The sequence below is a fragment of the Zonotrichia albicollis genome, chromosome 3 (genome assembly GCF_047830755.1).
Source record: "Zonotrichia albicollis isolate bZonAlb1 chromosome 3, bZonAlb1.hap1, whole genome shotgun sequence".
Lineage (NCBI taxonomy): Eukaryota > Metazoa > Chordata > Aves > Passeriformes > Passerellidae > Zonotrichia > Zonotrichia albicollis.
This window is the reverse complement of record NC_133821.1, coordinates 17,199,605-17,216,188: the sequence shown is the minus strand read 5'-3', so window position 1 is coordinate 17,216,188 and position 16,584 is coordinate 17,199,605. Positions and strand designations below refer to the sequence as shown.

Here is a 16,584-nt window from a genome sequence, read left to right as displayed (position 1 = left end):
AGAATGTGCCCAGGAAAAGGGAGAACAGGAAAAGAGAAAAAGTTATCTTCAGCAATATACTTTTATTTAAAACCACAGCAGCAATCAGCCTTTGTGTTTCTAAGGAAACTGAAAAAGACAAGTAAACAAACCAAGCCTGAGCTTTGCAAGTTAACACAAGCATTGCCACCATAGAACAATAAGGAAGAAGAGAGAAAAGACAAACAAACGGCTATTCAAAGCATTTTAACAAAAGGTAACTCTTCGGTCACATGAAACACACTAGACTTCATGGCAAGGACTCCACAAAGTGTCTCTAACTTACCATGCAAACCTGTAGCAAAAGAAGTAAGAAAGCTTTAAGATGTGAAGTAAGAGTTTTGTTTTCCCAACTTAGCCATCTTGCAAAAACTCTCAAGCTTCTGAGGGCATCATTTTTATTTACAGAATCCTTTCTACTTCAAAATGTATTTATAAATGTTCTGGCAGAAAATACAGGCATGCTGAAATTTCTAGCTGTGGTCAAATTTGGAATGCTTGAAGATGTTACTCAGCTCTGTTACACATCTAGGCAAACAGTTAAAATGCTGGGCTTTCAATGAACATGAAAGAACATTCCATCCATCTTTGATACAGTTTTGGCCATGGCTTTTTTGCAACTTCTAAAACAAATTCAAAGTCTACAGGCACTTCTTTCCACATACTGTAATTTTAGAAGTTATTTTTCTGTGAGAATTTCATGACAATCAATAATCTATGAGTCGCATCCCTTTCAATTACATGAGCAAAAATGTTGTTAGACAACACCTCTGTCACAAATTACTGTTGCTCACTCTGCATCATAGTAATGCTTTTAACTGGAATTAACAACTTCCAGTTCATTACCCATTAGAAGTCCATCTATGGTGACTGCCTCAATACATCAAGGATGCTTCTCCTTGAAAGAGAAATCCTCGGGACTAAGACTGTATATTCAAAAGTCCTAACTACTAGGAAAATAATCATTAAAAAAAAAAATAAAACAATTTTTCAAGAAAAAGGCTATTTCACTACAAAATTTTGTTGACAACCACAGAAACACACTGCTTGAGTATAATAGGTCCAAAACATTCTTTGCACGGATCCACAACAACAACATGCAAAATAAACTGAGCAATTTCAATAGCAAGGAGACTGGAACCCAAAATGTGACATCTGGTTCCCCATCAATCATATTAATTCCCAATTCAAATGGTGTTCATAAAGAATGTTCTACTAAAGTCAGACAAAGCAACAAATACTCTACATATATATTAGTAAAGGAGTACACTCAATTTCGAAACAATTTGAAATCTTCATCATTGTTTCCAACCACTGTATGTTCCTAGTACCTGATCAGTAGACTTCATTAAGTGCTCTTTAGTCAAAGAAAAGCTTGAAACTGCATAATTTTCTCATAGCCACGCAAAAATGCAAATCAACACGTGGTTTTGCTGAAAACAGCACATTTTAAGTGGGTTGTATGGGGTCTCCTCCCCCAACAAAAAAAAAAGCTGTTTAATAATTTCATCGTGTTTCAAGAAACATCCAGGCATCATATGGTGACTGATAGCAGGAATGCAAAAATTAACAGTACTGCAGTAATGTCTCTGTGGAAGTAAAGAGAGTAAATAATGAGTCTTATTAAATACCTTGTCAGAGCATTTCATTACCAAAGGCTGACAGAAGTAACACATGCACTTGTTTCTCGGCAATACCAGAGTTATCAAACTACAAAACATACCTGCCTTAATAATAAGGCAGGTATCAAACACAGCATCAAATACAGCTGATGCTCATGAAGACCAGCACAGTTGTTTTAACAATAATCTGTGTCAGTCTTGTTCCTTTGCAAAAGAAATTCACCTTTTCCTTTACTTAACTATTACCATTATTATTGTATTCACAGAACAGCATTTCACTTGAGAGTTGCAAAGTCCAACAAAGAAAAGATATTCTTTCTGCACTTAGAGCCTGGAAAATAAAACACAGGCAGCATACCACAAGCAAACTGTCAGCTTGCTCATAAAAGATCAAGAGCAACTCTTGTGCCTCAACAACTCTTTGAAGTGATGCCTTTTGGATGAACTGCAATCATCTGAACAGGAGTTCTGTAATTGAGCGGAACTGAGGAAAAAATTCATCTTTTGTGAGATTTCCATGAAAAGATTTGTGCCTTGCAAAGATTACAAATGTTTGGAATACAGCATTAAAACTCTGAAAGAACAGTAAAAGTGATTAAATATTTCAGATAAACTCATGGCAATGTGTCCTACAGAACCCAAAATATCAAGAAGTTACAGGCAGTATACTTTACAATGAAATCTGTTATCATTTAATACAATATTCTGTTGTTCTGCATCTTCATTTGTGTTACAGGGAGACAAGAACACAAACAGTTTCACAGATCTTTGTTATTTATTTGCCAACTTCAAATGCTAAAACACATTGCTTATACTAAAGTTTAAACAAAAGGGAGTGACAGCTCACTAGAGACTGTCAACACAAACTTATATTTTTGCTCATAAAATCTTGCAATTAATGAGAAAAACTATTCTGATGGCTTTGTCAACTTGCCACATGTAGTTTGTTTTCCAAAGAGCAACAGAAAAAACACCAGTGCTAAAGCAGAAAATGCAGCTCCAGAAGTGTCAGAAGGTAGTGCTCAGAACGAGTTATGAGCAGATACAAACTGTTCCATATTTTGGAAGCTGAAAGTTTAACACTTGGGAGTTTCTCATACCAGATTCAAAAAACTGCAAGCCACATCATTTTCTGGTTTGGGTATAAATTTGACTTCCCCTCAATGTAACTGCATAACTACTTTAATCTAGAAGAAGGCCAAATCCCAAACTCAGTACTCCCTATTCCAGCAACAGACAGAACCTTCAACTAAGAAATTATATAAATCACTTAATGAACAAATGAAAGCAAATAATTACATTAATTACATTGACTGCACTACAACCTGAGCAAAATAACATTTTATATTAAGAACAGGAAAAAGGAAAAAAAAAGGTTTTGTGCAACAGAACACATAAAATACTACCTAAGACTGTTGCCAAACTAGAAAGGGGAATGACAGCAGGCATCAGCACAGTAGTAGCAAGACAGATAAGGAGAAAAAAGTTTCTGACTGGAGTAATTGGAAAAAACTTTTTCATCTTAGAGACATTGTTATTATATTTCTAGAGTCCCATACCTTCTGGACAGTTTTCTCACACACAGCTCTTCACAGCAGTGCTGTTCCTGCTTCTTCATCAGGGCTCCTCCAAGGCTCTCCCTGACCAGCCAGCCCACCCCCTTTTATCCCAGTTATCTTCACTGGCCACAGCTGCAGCCCATTTAGAACAACTAGGACTGGGGCAAGGCCTCTTACACAACACATGGATTTTACCATGGCTCAAAGGCCACCTCTACTATATTTCCCCCTTTTTGTTTACTTACAGGAACAGATTTTACATAGACATATTTACATATTCTACAATACATACCTTTCACTGTGACTCAAAGGCCACCTGTATTTCCCCAACACAATACATATATTTTACTTACGACTCAAAGGCCACATTACAATACAGACATTTTCCCATGACTCAAAGGCCATTTACAACACACACAGCTCCTTGCTCAAAGGCCATATTATCACAGCTCCTGGCTGTCACTGCTCCTAAACTCAAAGGCCATGTTCTTCTACAGCTCTCAGCTATCCTACCCTCCATTGTTTTTGTTACATTTCTAGAGCCCCAGCTCTCAGGCTGCCACAGCTCTTGGCTGTCCTATCTTCTATCACATCGGGGGTCACCACTTGTTGTTATTCTATTTCTGGAGTCCCGCTCCTTCTGGGTGGTTTTCTCACACACAGCTCTTCCCAGCAGTGTTGCTCCTGCTTCTTCATCAGGGCTCCTCCAAGGCTCTCCCTGACCAGCCAACCCACCCCTTTTATCCCCGTTATCTTCATTAGCCACAGCTGCCACCCAATTAAGGACATCACAGCTGCAGCCCATTTAGAACAGCTAGGATTGGGGCAAAGTCACTTATACAATATATAGATTTTACTATGGCTCAAAGGCCACCTCTACTATAAGACATAACTTGTTCTACAGAAGCTACTTCTGAGTATTCAAATCTACTAAAGAAAAAGAAAAGTCTCTTGGGGACAACGAAAACATACAAACTATTTAGTCCAGACACAGCTGCAAAGAGATCTGCAACTGTTCGGTTAAGCTTCTCAAAGTATGTTTTTCTCTGTAGCTCAGGAACACGATAAAAATCACAACTCAAAGTAGATTTTTATTTTTGTTTTCCACTGAGGAGGGAGCTGACACACAAACCAGTCTCATGGCGTGAGAGCAGCCTCAGTGAGCTTAGGGAAGTGCATGGTAAATAATCCCATTAGAGATAGTTGCTGCTTTCTGTGAGCTACACTCTAATGTGTAAGATAACACATGAAAGCATATTTGAACAGCTCAGGGAGACCCACAGGAGGGCTGAAAGCCAAGGCACTTGCCAAGTTCACAGTGTGACTGAAGCCTGGCTCCCAGTCAGCATGTCTAACACATACTGAAGTATGCACTGACTGCCTGCCTTACGCCAGCCCCACCACGTACATTAATGAACACTTTCCCAACATCTGGATAAGAAAATCCACTGCTAATCCTCTTGGAATACTACCATAAATTCCAAGTGCAGGAAATTATTTTTACAGCACAACACTTACCTTGCTTTCCTTTTTTTTTTTTTTTTTTACTAATAAAGTTGGAGAGGAAAAAGCAATTACAACTTACAGGAGAAGAAGAATACCTGTTTCCATCATTACTGTCATGAGTGATTAGTGGATCTGGGATAATGACCAAACTGCTTCATTTATCACCCAGAAATGTTTAGCTTTACTCACTTCTACATTATTTCATGGGGACCTTCACTGTGGCAGATGCTATAAAAACCTCATCACTCTAAAATTCACTTTTCCAAAAACCTCACCAGCAGCTGCTCATCAAGATGTTCTATCTTAATTAACAAGTACTGTTTTGAAATAAAAACATTACTGGCCTATTTCTCTACACATATTTTGTCACAATAATCAGAACCAGTAGGATGTATTTTCCCTCTCTAAGAAGCAAAGCCAGAACAACCTGTCTGTACTCAGCAAGCCAGAAATGAAGTTCCTTACAAAGTGTTCAATAAGTCTTTAATTACTGCATTTATTCTTAAAGGTTAAAGACTATCTGATAAGGCATACTTAAAATGACAACCAAATTGCATCAACTAGAAAACTTTTATTCAGTCTGCATTTTTATACAGCACTTAAACACATTTACACCAAAATACAGTGGAAAAGCAAAAGATAAAATTAGTGTAGTACAAAAAATTCCACTGAGATTGCCCATTTAATACCCCCTTACAGAAAGTTTTGGCAAGATTTACCCAAGAGATGTATTTCCTACTAGTCAGAAATTCATACCTCTAATTCTATAAGTGCTGCAGTCACTGCATCTGTTGCAAGAGCACCAGCCTGTAGCTTTTCAATTGCCTGGAAAACACAAGTTTTAGCTGATGATTAGGAAATTCTATTATTCTCTGACTGAGTCCTACATTTTCCTATTCCTGTATAAAATAAAACTTTCACCAAATTAGTTTAAAATGTAAGAGGGTGTAAGAACAAGAGGCACTGGAAAAAGTCAGTATGAACCATATGAGGGCAGATCTGAAGATATGATTTTAGTACTATGACATTGTGACACTGCATTTAGTAGCAGATTTCTGCATAGTCAAATTTCTGTCAAAATAACTTTTTATACTTTATATCCTCAAACACCAAATGTTTCAGTCAACAAGTTTCAATTTTTCCTTCCAAGACTCAACAAAAATTTCTAGTACCATATATAGCAATTACCATAAAATTGAAGAGAACTTCACAAACTCATTTAAAGCAAACACAAATCATGTAAAATAATGTTACCTTCAAATTATATACAACAGTGAACTTGTAGAGGCTAACAGTATTTATTAGCTCCATACTGAACAAGACCTTACAGTCAAGCTTTCTCAGGGAACCCCAGAAAACTACTATGGCTGCAAGACATAAAGGCTGAAATTGTTTGTTCTTCACAGAAGTTATTGATGTTGGCTACACAGCTCAAGAGTAGCTACACAGAATCTCAAATTGGACTTCAATGCAACAGCAGATCTCACATAACTAGCTGGGAAATGACTTTCACCAAGGCTAAAAAAGCCAGTGCTAAGTTTGGGTGATTTGTGAGGCCTCTCATTACAAAATTAGATTGGTATAGGATTGAGCAACAAACTGTAACACAAAGTGATAATTATCAGACACCAACTCTGAGGCTCCTCTAAAAATCCTGCCAAGCTCCCAAGCTCCTTCTCCCTGGAGAAAGCAAAAGACATTAACAATTTTAGAGAGAGGTCTTCCAGCTACTCATTCAACATTTAAAAGACAAGACTTGCCGGTTCCAAAGCAAAGTTCTTGGAAGAGATGAAAACATATTAATTTCAATGGAAATCAAAGTCTTGCCATTTCTCTGTTTCCAATTTTGATTTTTTTGTTTTTGTTTTTCCTGTTTCTACCTCCCTTCCTATTAAGAGGGTAAGAGCTATCAAGAATAAAATAATTATAGAAACTCCTTCATGCACACAGCAACCTGGATGGTAGAGTTTAAATAAACTCCAAAGAGTGGACATGGAAGAAATCAATATAGAGACAGCACACTTAGCTCCAGAAATCCTGGAGAAGTGCAGGAAGCTGTAGGAATACTTCTTGTAGGTACCACTGTGACCTTCTCTTGCTCTCCCACTGTTCATTTGGTGTCTGCTATTTGCCAGCACTGATGAGAATGTTGCTGCATCTCATGGCCACTCACTGTCCTGTCTCTGTATCATCTTAACTCTGTTTCTGCTCTGTTTTCCCTCATCTCCTTCAATAAACACATAGAGCCCAAGCAGCTAAGTGCAGCTATTTCCTGTGTCCCCAGCACAGGACAGTGGAGCTGGTGACATTTACCTTCTGGCAGGCTCTTTTGCACACATGCTTGTACTCTTTAGCTTTGGATTCAGAATGATAACCTGCACCTGCAATTGAAACAAAAGGAAAATCTATTATAGTAGCTGGCAAACTCCAGCCTGTAGCTCACATAAGAGATTTAAGACACAGGCAGATATAGTGTTCCTTATTCTGGATTACCTTGGCATTTCCTTTTGCTATCAGTGATTGACAATTTTATGCATTCCAACACAGAATTAAACACACTCAGTAAAATACAGGATACAGATCATATATCCAGAAGTACGCAGGTATAAATACCAGCATCAATCTTTTCCTATAAAAACTTTCCAAGAGATTCCAGTTTCACTCACTCTTGGAGGATTTCCAGCATAGCTTTTTTCTTTACTGTCCATTATTGGGCAAAACCCTCATTTTTAAGTCAAATTGTTGATTTTCTTTTTTCCACAATTCTGCTCATTTTCTCATGTTTATGCTATGTTTTTAGAGCTTGTTAGTCCTGACTTAGAACAAGGAGTTCCTTCAAATGAAGACATTTCAGATTTTTCACCTTTTTCTCATTCTCAGTCTTTGTATCTCTCCCACTGTATTGAACCATTCTGCCCTACTTTGAAGCCACTGCCCCTACTTGCATAGCTGAAAAGTTTATCAATGCCACCATTCAAGTAAATGCAGCATCAGAAAAACAAGAGTGGAGCATATACTTAAAATCTACTACTGTTTTACCAGGTTTTGCACTTAAAAATGTGCTTGTATTTATCTCAAGTTCACTTTACTCACCTTTAGAAATATTAGTTTTGAGGAACTCTAATAAAATAAGCTTTAACACCAATACCAAAGTGACGCAGTAAAGGACACTATATTGAGCAATTTCATTTGCTCTTAAAATAGAATTCACATCAAACATCAATCCAGAATAAATTGTTTAAGATTTGGGGCTGGTTTTTTAACCTTAATGATTTTATAAAGCAAGTAACATGTTGGCTTTTCAAATATTTTAGGCATGACCAGGCCACTTTGCTCTATTTCACCTCATGTACTCACACAGATGCTCAAAACAAATATACACCCAGATATAAGGATTGTTTACTTCATGATTCATGGTATTTAATAAAGAATCTATGAAAAAAGAATTTATGAGCAAGACACACATAACACATAATTTCTGTATTAGATCTGAGTAGAGGAGTCCTTCATTACATGTGGAAAGAACAAACAGTAACTCACTTAAATAAGAATAAGATCAGAAAAATAGACTCAGAAGAAATGTCTGAAGGGTAAAAAGATATCTGCAACAAACAGTCCAAGCAGATTTCAGAAGGTCTTAGCTGGACTGTCCACATAGACAAGCTTGACAAGGAACCATCAGCAGTGAAAGGACTGTATTTGATCCTTCCATAGGTAAAGAAACAGACTGAAATATCTCCCTCATTTTGTAGGTTTGCCAAGCTTAGCAGACAAGTACAGAATACCACATTTTATAGTCATTTACATTTAGGGGTTTTCTTTGTCAAGGAGAACAAAAACACCGTCCAGAACAACCAAAGAACTACATTTTGATTAAGAGTTTCCAGTGCAACCTCCAATCAAACTCCTCATTCTGAGATGTGAACACACAGTTAATGTCACTTTATTAGCACACTAGTAGTCACTATAAAATTTTTGTTGCTATCTAGTTTGATACCAAAATATGCATTATTTCCATTGCAGCTGTTGTGATTCCACACCTTACCTGCATGGACAAGCACAAATCCCACTCGTTTCCCTCTTTGGGTTTGCTTTGTTTCGGGCTCTTTGACCACCACTTTTACAGCTGTAACCTGAGATGATTTGGAAGGTAACACTTCTACTGAACTTATCCCCTTCTCCATGGTCACACATTGGGATCACCATCTTCTACTGGGAAGGAGCACACTTCCATTCAAAAATAAACTCTGGAGAGAAATCATCCTAAAACCAGATCAGATACATATGTTAGACACTGACTTCAAGAGATGAATTTCACACAAATAACCAAATCCCAAAGAACTTTAGGAAGAGAAGTCTGAACCAAGGGGAACACACCTCTCCAAAGCAGGGTTTCCAAGTTCTGCCTCTTCCCTAGCCAACAGCATTAATGAGACCTGAAATAATCAAAGTTCATGCTGCAAACTGAAAGCAGCCCTTTCACTCCAACATAACTTGAACCTAATGATCTTGCCAGACACTGGAAGGAACTGCTAATATAAGTTTTGTTTTCCATGGTGGCCTGTTCTCCAACAATACAACTAATTTCTCCAGCCACCACATCTAACTGGCACATGAGTAACCTTGAAACCACCACACTTTTTCCTTTCTATGCAGGGAACACATGTTTAAGATCCTATAATGAACTCCTAGTCTTCTATACTGTTTCATCCCATCTCCTTATAATTCCCCACTAGTTTGCAGCAGGAAAAGAAAAAAATAGATTACCTTTTTTTTAATGACAAATTATTTCTAAAACAAAACCCAGCCTAAAACAGTCAAATAATGTTTGTCTGGGTAAGTAGAGCTACCACGATTACTAGTAAACCTCAACGTGCTTAAGTCAAGCTCAAATAATTTAGTAACTCTGCTGGTTTTGATGGTTACCCTTAAGATGCTAAGGAAATTAATGTTTATGGAAAGCTAATGGAAATATTGTCAGTATTGTCTAGTACATGAAACAAAAATAACAATATAGAATGATGTATTTATCAGGAGTTGCCAAACAAACTGTCTGTGTTTACTACTGCTCTTATCCACAGTTTACTACATATTAATCCTGGCACAAAAACATTTGTCTACTTCAGAAGGTAAAACAGAGGCATTCCACACACTGAATTACTTAAGAAAGTGAAAGCATGTAGTGCTAATGGAGAAAACCTCTGTGATATATTAAGATAGTTTATACATTAAGAACTAGATGAATTTTAAGGTCCCTTCCAATCCAAACCATTCTCTGACTCTCCACCTCTATCTTCCAGTATAACACTGGAAGGTGAACAGAGAGGAAAATGAGATGCTTAATGTATAAGACTTAAACCACTGACTCTTGAAATGCTATCTGGCTGACTCCAGCAATTAAATACCACGCCATTTAAATGGCCCAAACAATGTAAATGATGTTTACCAAGATTCAGCACTGCCACAGAACAAACCAGCTGGTTTGCCATAACTACTCTTTTGATAAGAAGAATCAGCACAGCTCTGGAGGAAGTCACTTATTCACTATAATTTCTTCCCAAATACTAAACATACCTAGTAATCTGCATACACTTATAAATTTACTTTTCAAAATTAAATATGAACTTAATGTTATAATTATATATGTCCTGAGAAAAAATGAAAGGCTACTATAATACATAGGTTCTATAGAGAGAAAGTGTTTATGGATTGCATCCAATTGTAATTGTCAATTGAAAAAATTTCAGAGCTAAGATTAAAGTACTCATCACTGCATTTACTTCCTTTTTATCAATAATAGTAAAGATGGCTCCAGCAACCATTGGTCCTCTTTGCTACACCCTACAGAAAATCACTCTTGCAACAAGGGCACAGCACAGACTTCAGTAAACAGACAGAGGAGCAAGTAAGGAATTTAAACTCTCCCAGGAATGGAAGAAATAGCGTGGTAGTAGGTAAAGCAATCATGACGATAAAATAGCTTTTTAAAATTAAGATGGAGATGTCACTTGAAGACTTGCTAACAGTGTAGCTGCAGGCTGAAAATCCTCACTAGGCCTTTGCACAGAGCTGGGTCTAAGGATGTGTTTATTTCTACAGAGAACATGCAGACAACCCGTCTCTCTCGTTTGCTTCCGTCTGTAACACTTCCTCCACACCAACTCAATTTTCTCCAACACCTCCCATCTCAAACTGCTCTTCAACTCCTTTCACATTCCATTCACAAACCCGCTGCTTCCACTTGTTAAGCTCCCACTGGACCCAACTTTTCCCTTCCAGGCCTCTTCTAGGATTTATCAGCTCTCCCTCCTGAACTGTCATACTTCTACCGCTCTTGACTCCATCCCTCCCTGCTACCCATTTCCTGCTCCCCATCGGTGCAGCGCCAGGAACGGTGGGAGAACACACAACAGCGTGACCGCTGGAGAGCGGCAACCGAAACCATTTGACCCAAACAGCCCCGAGCGCACTGCAAAGGCGCTCGGACTCCTGCATGGGCGCTGGGAGAACACAGACACGCGCGAGGGCCAGGTCGGGTCGGGTCGGGTCGAGGCATCCCCTCCCGCGCCTCCATCCCGATCCCGCTCCCGGCGCCGCGCCGCTCCCGCCGCCCAGCCCATGACGTCACGCAGGACAGTGACGTCACGCGGGCAGCCCCACCGGCAGACGCGCGGCACGGCCCAGGCCCGCTGCCGGCCCGCGCAGCGCCGCGGGCAGAGAGGCCGAGCCGGGGGAGGCGGCAGCGGCGCGACGGGACAGCCCCGCCACGGCGCCGCACTCACCCTGCACCGCCGCCATCCGGGACCGCCCGCTCGCCCGCCCGTTGCCTCGGTGAGCGTGAGGCGTCCCGCCCCCGCCCCGCGCCCATTGGCCGGGCCGCGCCCCGCGGCCGGAAGTAGCGGCGCTGATGATTGGCGTTCCGCAGGGCCAATGGCGCCCCCTGGGACGGGCATGGCGGGTCCCGGGCCGGGACAGCGCTCCCGTTCCGGTCCCGCTGCGCGATCGGTGCCAGGCACGGCTCCGGGCAAAGCAGCGCGGCCCCACAGATGCCATCTGTGTCTCAGGGCGTGGATGGTAACCTCCGGTATTGTTACCGTGAGCCTCAGGGCAATATATACATATATATATGTGTGTGTGTGTGTGTGTGTATTTGTATATATATGTGTGTATATATATATGTAATGTATGTATGTATGTATATATATGTATATGTATGTATATGTATGTATATATATGTATATATAATATCAATGTGCGTATATATCGTATCGATATATAATCAATATACATGTCATAGAATATGTAACGTACCTCTATATCTATGCAATATATATATATCATATATATCATATATGAATCATACAATATGCAATATATGTATTATATATATATCATACAAAAATACAAATGTAAAACATGCTACATACCCATATATCAATATACATATTTCTATCAATATGCAGATACAGTTTATCAATATACATATATGAAATACATCTATATATCAACATACAATGTAGGTATTGATCATACATTATGCAATATATATATGATATGTATATACCATACAAATATACTAATATATAAATATGCTACATACCCATCTATCATATCAATACACATATTTCTATCAATATGTAGATACAGTTTATCAATATACAGGTATATCATCCAATATGCAATACATCTATATATTGGTGTAGATATATATCATGCAATATGCAATTTACATATATTAATATGCAATGTGCATATGTATCATATCACTACACATATATGTAACACAGTATGCACTATGTAATACAATATACAATATACACATATTCATATATATATCTACACATGTGACTTCTGACAGCTGTTCAAAACTAACCTTATTGATTAAAAATACATATATTTCTTAATAGACTTGCTAGGAAATTCTCACAACAATCAGATATTTTACATCCTTCTGCTTCAATGAACATTTAACTATTGTGTTCTGCTAGAGACAAGTTTTTATTAATTTCTGTCCACTTTGTTGTAGAGGTGGTGTAGAGAACCTGTTGTTTGCTGAAGCTGCCTTCCCAGGATCAAGGACAGCTGTACATGAATCCCATGTCCATGACACCTTCTCTGATGGTCACTGTCATCAGTCCTGGGAACCAGCTGTGTGTGTGTGAGACACTTCATTATCCCAGTCCATGCTGTCCGCACTTCCAGCCTGTTGCTCCTCTTCTTCGTAGAACCATGAAATGAGTCCAGATCGCCTTACAGATTTACTTATATTGTAAATTTATTTTAGCTGACGCCTCAAATTCTCATTTGCAAAGCTCGGCCTTTTAAAGTCGAAACTCTAAAGCTTTTATTACATCAAGACAAGGTTGTTCTGTTTGCAGAATTCACTTAATCTCTTGCTCAAGATGCAGATGAGAAGTGAAAGGATATATATTATACAAAAGATTATCCTGACCCCTCTAGATGAACAAGATTTTAAGTCCTCGGTTTTGTTTTCCCAGGAATAAGTCCAGTATGTAGCTTGTAATATTAACCGTATTACACTGGCTCTTGCAACAGTGAACAGTATCATTCATTCTCTGCAAAGAACCTGTCAGACAATCACCTGCTTCAGCCAAACTACAATTTTTGAAAATAAAATTTCTATGGTACTCTCTGACAATGAACTCATTCACTGCTAATAAAGGGAGTCTTTCTAATAAACCATTTTAATAACAATGAAATCTGTAAGGGTAATGTTGCAGTATATTGCACGATGTGCCTAGCAGGTGTTGTTTTCTCAGTCAGAGAAAAGCGCTGCCTCCTCATCCAAGTCCTTCCACACGTGGTTGTTCCTTCCCCTCTGGAGCGCGTCCCCCCGCGGGCAGCGCTGCCGCAGGTGCCTCAGGAAGCCCTTGATGGAGGCAGAGTTCTCCTTCTGGCGACCGATCGGCTCCTCATTGAAGGGGGAGCGCTCAGCCAGGCAGCAGGTCCTTGGCCAGGCTGAGCGTGTCCAGCTCTTCTCCTGGGAGACACAGGGCAGGGAGCACGATGACGGGGGCAGAGGGGCTGCAGGGGCTGGGCCCCCTCGGGCTCTCCTGGGGCCTGGCTGGGCTGCCTCAGGCTGCAGGCTGGGTGGGGAGGATGTCAGGAAAGTTCTGAGCCCCTTGTTCTGGGGGCTCAGCCTGTCCTTGTTTCCTCCTGGGACAGAGGGAGGGGGCTGAGCCCAACCTCTGCTTCTGGGCTCGGGCACGGGGCTGGGGAAGAGGCAGAGGAGCCCTGGTGCCCGCCCAGGCTTTGCTCTGCACAGGGGCTGGCCCTGCTCCTCACCCTCCAGGCTGCAGCTGCCCTGGCACCATGCCAGCTGCCCGGTGCCCATCCCTCACCTCTCTCCGCTGCCTCCGGGCTTTTCTCCGCAGGCTGCAGCCGAGGCCGAGCGCGGCCAGCAGCAGGGCCAGGGCCAGCAGGGTGCAGCAGTGCAGCTGCAGGGGCCCCAGGCCGGCACTGCCCGTGCCAGGGCGCGGCAGCCGCGCTCCCTGGGCCGGCACGGGCAGCCGGGCCGCGCTCCTGGCGGGACGGCCGAGAGCTCTGGGCGTGCTGGGGAGCAGCGAGGCCACGCAGAGCCCCAGGAGCAGGGAGAGCCCCGGGCGGAGCATGGCACAGCTGCCCCGGGAGCTGCTGGGCCTGACCCCGAGCTGAGTTGTGCCCACGGGCTCGGTGCCAGGTGCTGGCACCAGCTGCGATGTCACAGAGCTGTTGCCTGGCAGCCAGAGGCTGGGAATGTCAAGGCAAGGCCGGGCCAGAGGGTCTGAGTGGCTGCTTTGTGTCACTCTGCCCTTGCATTTGAAAATTAAGATAGAGGTGCCACTTAAACACTAATTAGGAGTGTAACTTCAGACTGACAATCCTAGTTAGGCCTTTGTATATATTGTTACGGAATATATTTATTTTTGCATATGGTTGACTTGTCTTAATAGTTTCATAACACTTCCTCCTCACCAGGTTAATTTGCTCAAACCACTTCCATCTCAAAATATTATTAATGTCCACTTACATTTCATTTAGAAAACTGCTGCATCCACTTTGTAAGATCACATTGGACCCATCCTTTCACTTTCAAACTTCTAGTATTTATCAGTTCTCCTTCCTGGCTATCATACTTCCATCAATCCTGATCTTGACCCTCCTTGGGTCAAGGAGGTCATGCAGTTTGCTGTTCTACATCTGTGTAGCTAATGAAACAGTAATGGAGGAATGCACAGTAATGTGACTCCTGAAGAACGTGAACAAAAATTATTTAAGGACTTTGGGGTGCTGGTATATGAGAGGCTGGACATGACGTGGCAATGTGCTCTGGCAGCCCAGAAGGCAATCTGGTTCTGGGCTGCATCCAAAGCCCTGTGGGCAGCAGGGGAGGGAAGGGACTCTGCCCCTCCGTCCCCCCTGTCTGGTGTGACCCCACCTGCCGGGCTGCATGCAGTCCTGGGATCTAGCACAGGAAGGACATGGAGCTGTTGGAGTGAGGCCAGAAGAAGCCACCCAGATGATCAGAGGGATGGAGCAGCTTTCCTTGAGGAAAGACTGAGAGATTTGGGGTTGTTTTGCTTGGAGAACAGAAGGCTCTGGGGTGACCTGATTGTGGCCTTCCAGTACCTGAAGGGAGCCTGCAAGAAAGATGGTGAAGGACTATTCACAAGGGCCTGGAGTGACAGAAGGGGGAATGGCTTCAAACTGAAAGAGGATAGGTTCAGATTAGATGTTACGAAAACGTTCCAAGCTGTGAAGGTGGTGAGGCGCTGGCACAGGTTGCCCAGCGAAGCTGCGGATGCCCCATCCCTGGAAGTGTTCAAGGCCAGGCTGGATGGAGCTCTGAGCAACCTGGTCTCCTTCAACCTGGAAGCTGCCCGAAGCCCTGACTGCACTGCAAAAGTAAATCTGAATGCTCGGCAGGCACCGGGAAAAACACAAATACACACGAGGGTCACACGGCGGCAGCAGGAGCCGCTCAGCCGCCCGCAGCCCGCTCCAGCCCGGGAGACCCCGCGGGGCCCCAAGCGCCGCAGGGCGCGGCCGCGGAGCGATCGGAGCGCAGGGGCGGACAGGGCCGACGCTTCGGTGTCCGTATGGCAGCGGCAGCACGGCAGAGTTTGTTCCCGAGAGGGTTCAGGTTCCACAGCGAGGCCTGACCCGGGCGGACCGAGCAGCCCCGCGGCGCCGCCTGGACCGTGACGTCACACAGAGCGGTCCGTGACGTCACGCGGAGAGCGTGCGCGCGGCCGCTTCATGGCGCTGCCCAGGACCCTGAGCTGCCCCGTGGGCCCTAGGCCGGGGAGAGCTCGCCCACCAGACTTACGATTTTAAAAGGAATTTTGACAAATTATATTTCTGCAGCACTTACTATAGGACATCATAGTAACATCAATCTCATTCTGGCCCGTGACATCACCCGCTGTGGCCCGTGGCGTCACGCGGAGAGCCTGTGCGTGGGCCACCTCATGGCGCTGCCCCGTGGGCCACGGACTTCGATCCCAGCCAGCAGCCGGCAGGAGCTTACCCGCTAGACTTAAGATTTTAAAGGGAATTTTGACAAATTCTATTTATGCAGCGCTTACCATAGGGCTTCCTAATAACACCAGTTTCATTTTGGCCCATTATGTCCCCTGTAGAGTCTGTCTGCAAGCCACCTCATGGTGCTGCTGTCAGGGGCTGTCAACTTCGTTGACAGACAGCATCTGGCAGGAGCTTGCCCACCAGACTTAAGTTTTTAAAGGGAATTTTGACAAATTATATTTCTGCAGCACTTACCATAGGACTTCCTAATAACACCAGTTTCATTCTGGCCCGTGACGTCACCTGCTGAGCCCCCTGTCACTTGAAGAGCTTGCGCGCAGCCGCCTCACCAT

The 16,584-nt window shown here is 42.5% G+C and overlaps 2 protein-coding genes across 5 annotated transcripts in view; both read right to left on the bottom strand.

Annotated features, from left to right (window-relative positions):
- Window positions 1-11,577, bottom strand: part of TASP1 (taspase 1) — an 80,122-nt gene extending 68,545 nt beyond the window's left edge. For 3 of the 4 annotated variants that reach the window (XM_005488504.4, XM_005488505.4, XM_074536855.1), the window contains exons 1-4: window positions 11,488-11,577; window positions 8,751-8,968; window positions 7,019-7,086; window positions 5,462-5,530 (exon numbers count right to left, since the gene is read on the bottom strand). In XM_005488504.4, coding sequence (XP_005488561.1) covers window positions 5,462-5,530; window positions 7,019-7,086; window positions 8,751-8,889 — 276 coding nt within the window. In that variant the 5' untranslated portion in view covers window positions 8,890-8,968; window positions 11,488-11,577. Of the gene's footprint in view, window positions 1-5,461; window positions 5,531-7,018; window positions 7,087-8,750; window positions 8,969-9,082; window positions 11,430-11,487 lie in introns of those variants that run through there. The other variant, XM_026794473.2, reaches the window with a different exon arrangement.
- A 725-nt stretch (window positions 11,578-12,302) lies between these two features.
- Window positions 12,303-16,584, bottom strand: LOC141728632 (uncharacterized). Its single transcript, XM_074538566.1, has 5 exons — window positions 16,535-16,584; window positions 16,080-16,243; window positions 15,658-15,899; window positions 14,068-14,517; window positions 12,303-13,706 (listed from the first exon to the last, which is right to left on the bottom strand). The coding sequence occupies exons 1-5, from the start codon at window positions 16,582-16,584 to the stop codon at window positions 13,482-13,484; spliced, it is 1,131 nt and encodes a 376-aa protein (XP_074394667.1). The 3' UTR covers window positions 12,303-13,481.

Coding starts and splice junctions, on each gene's coding strand:
- LOC141728632 (XM_074538566.1), bottom strand. CDS start 16,584: ATGGTGAGGCGGCTGCGCGCAAGCTCTTCAAGTGACAGGGGGCTCAGC. Junction 15,900..16,079: donor TGTTACTATGATGTCCTATA/GTAAGTGCTGCA, acceptor GTCACGGTCCAG/GCGGCGCCGCGGGGCTGCTC. Junction 13,707..14,067: donor CCCGGAGGCAGCGGAGAGAG/GTGAGGGATGGG, acceptor TGTGTCTCCCAG/GAGAAGAGCTGGACACGCTC.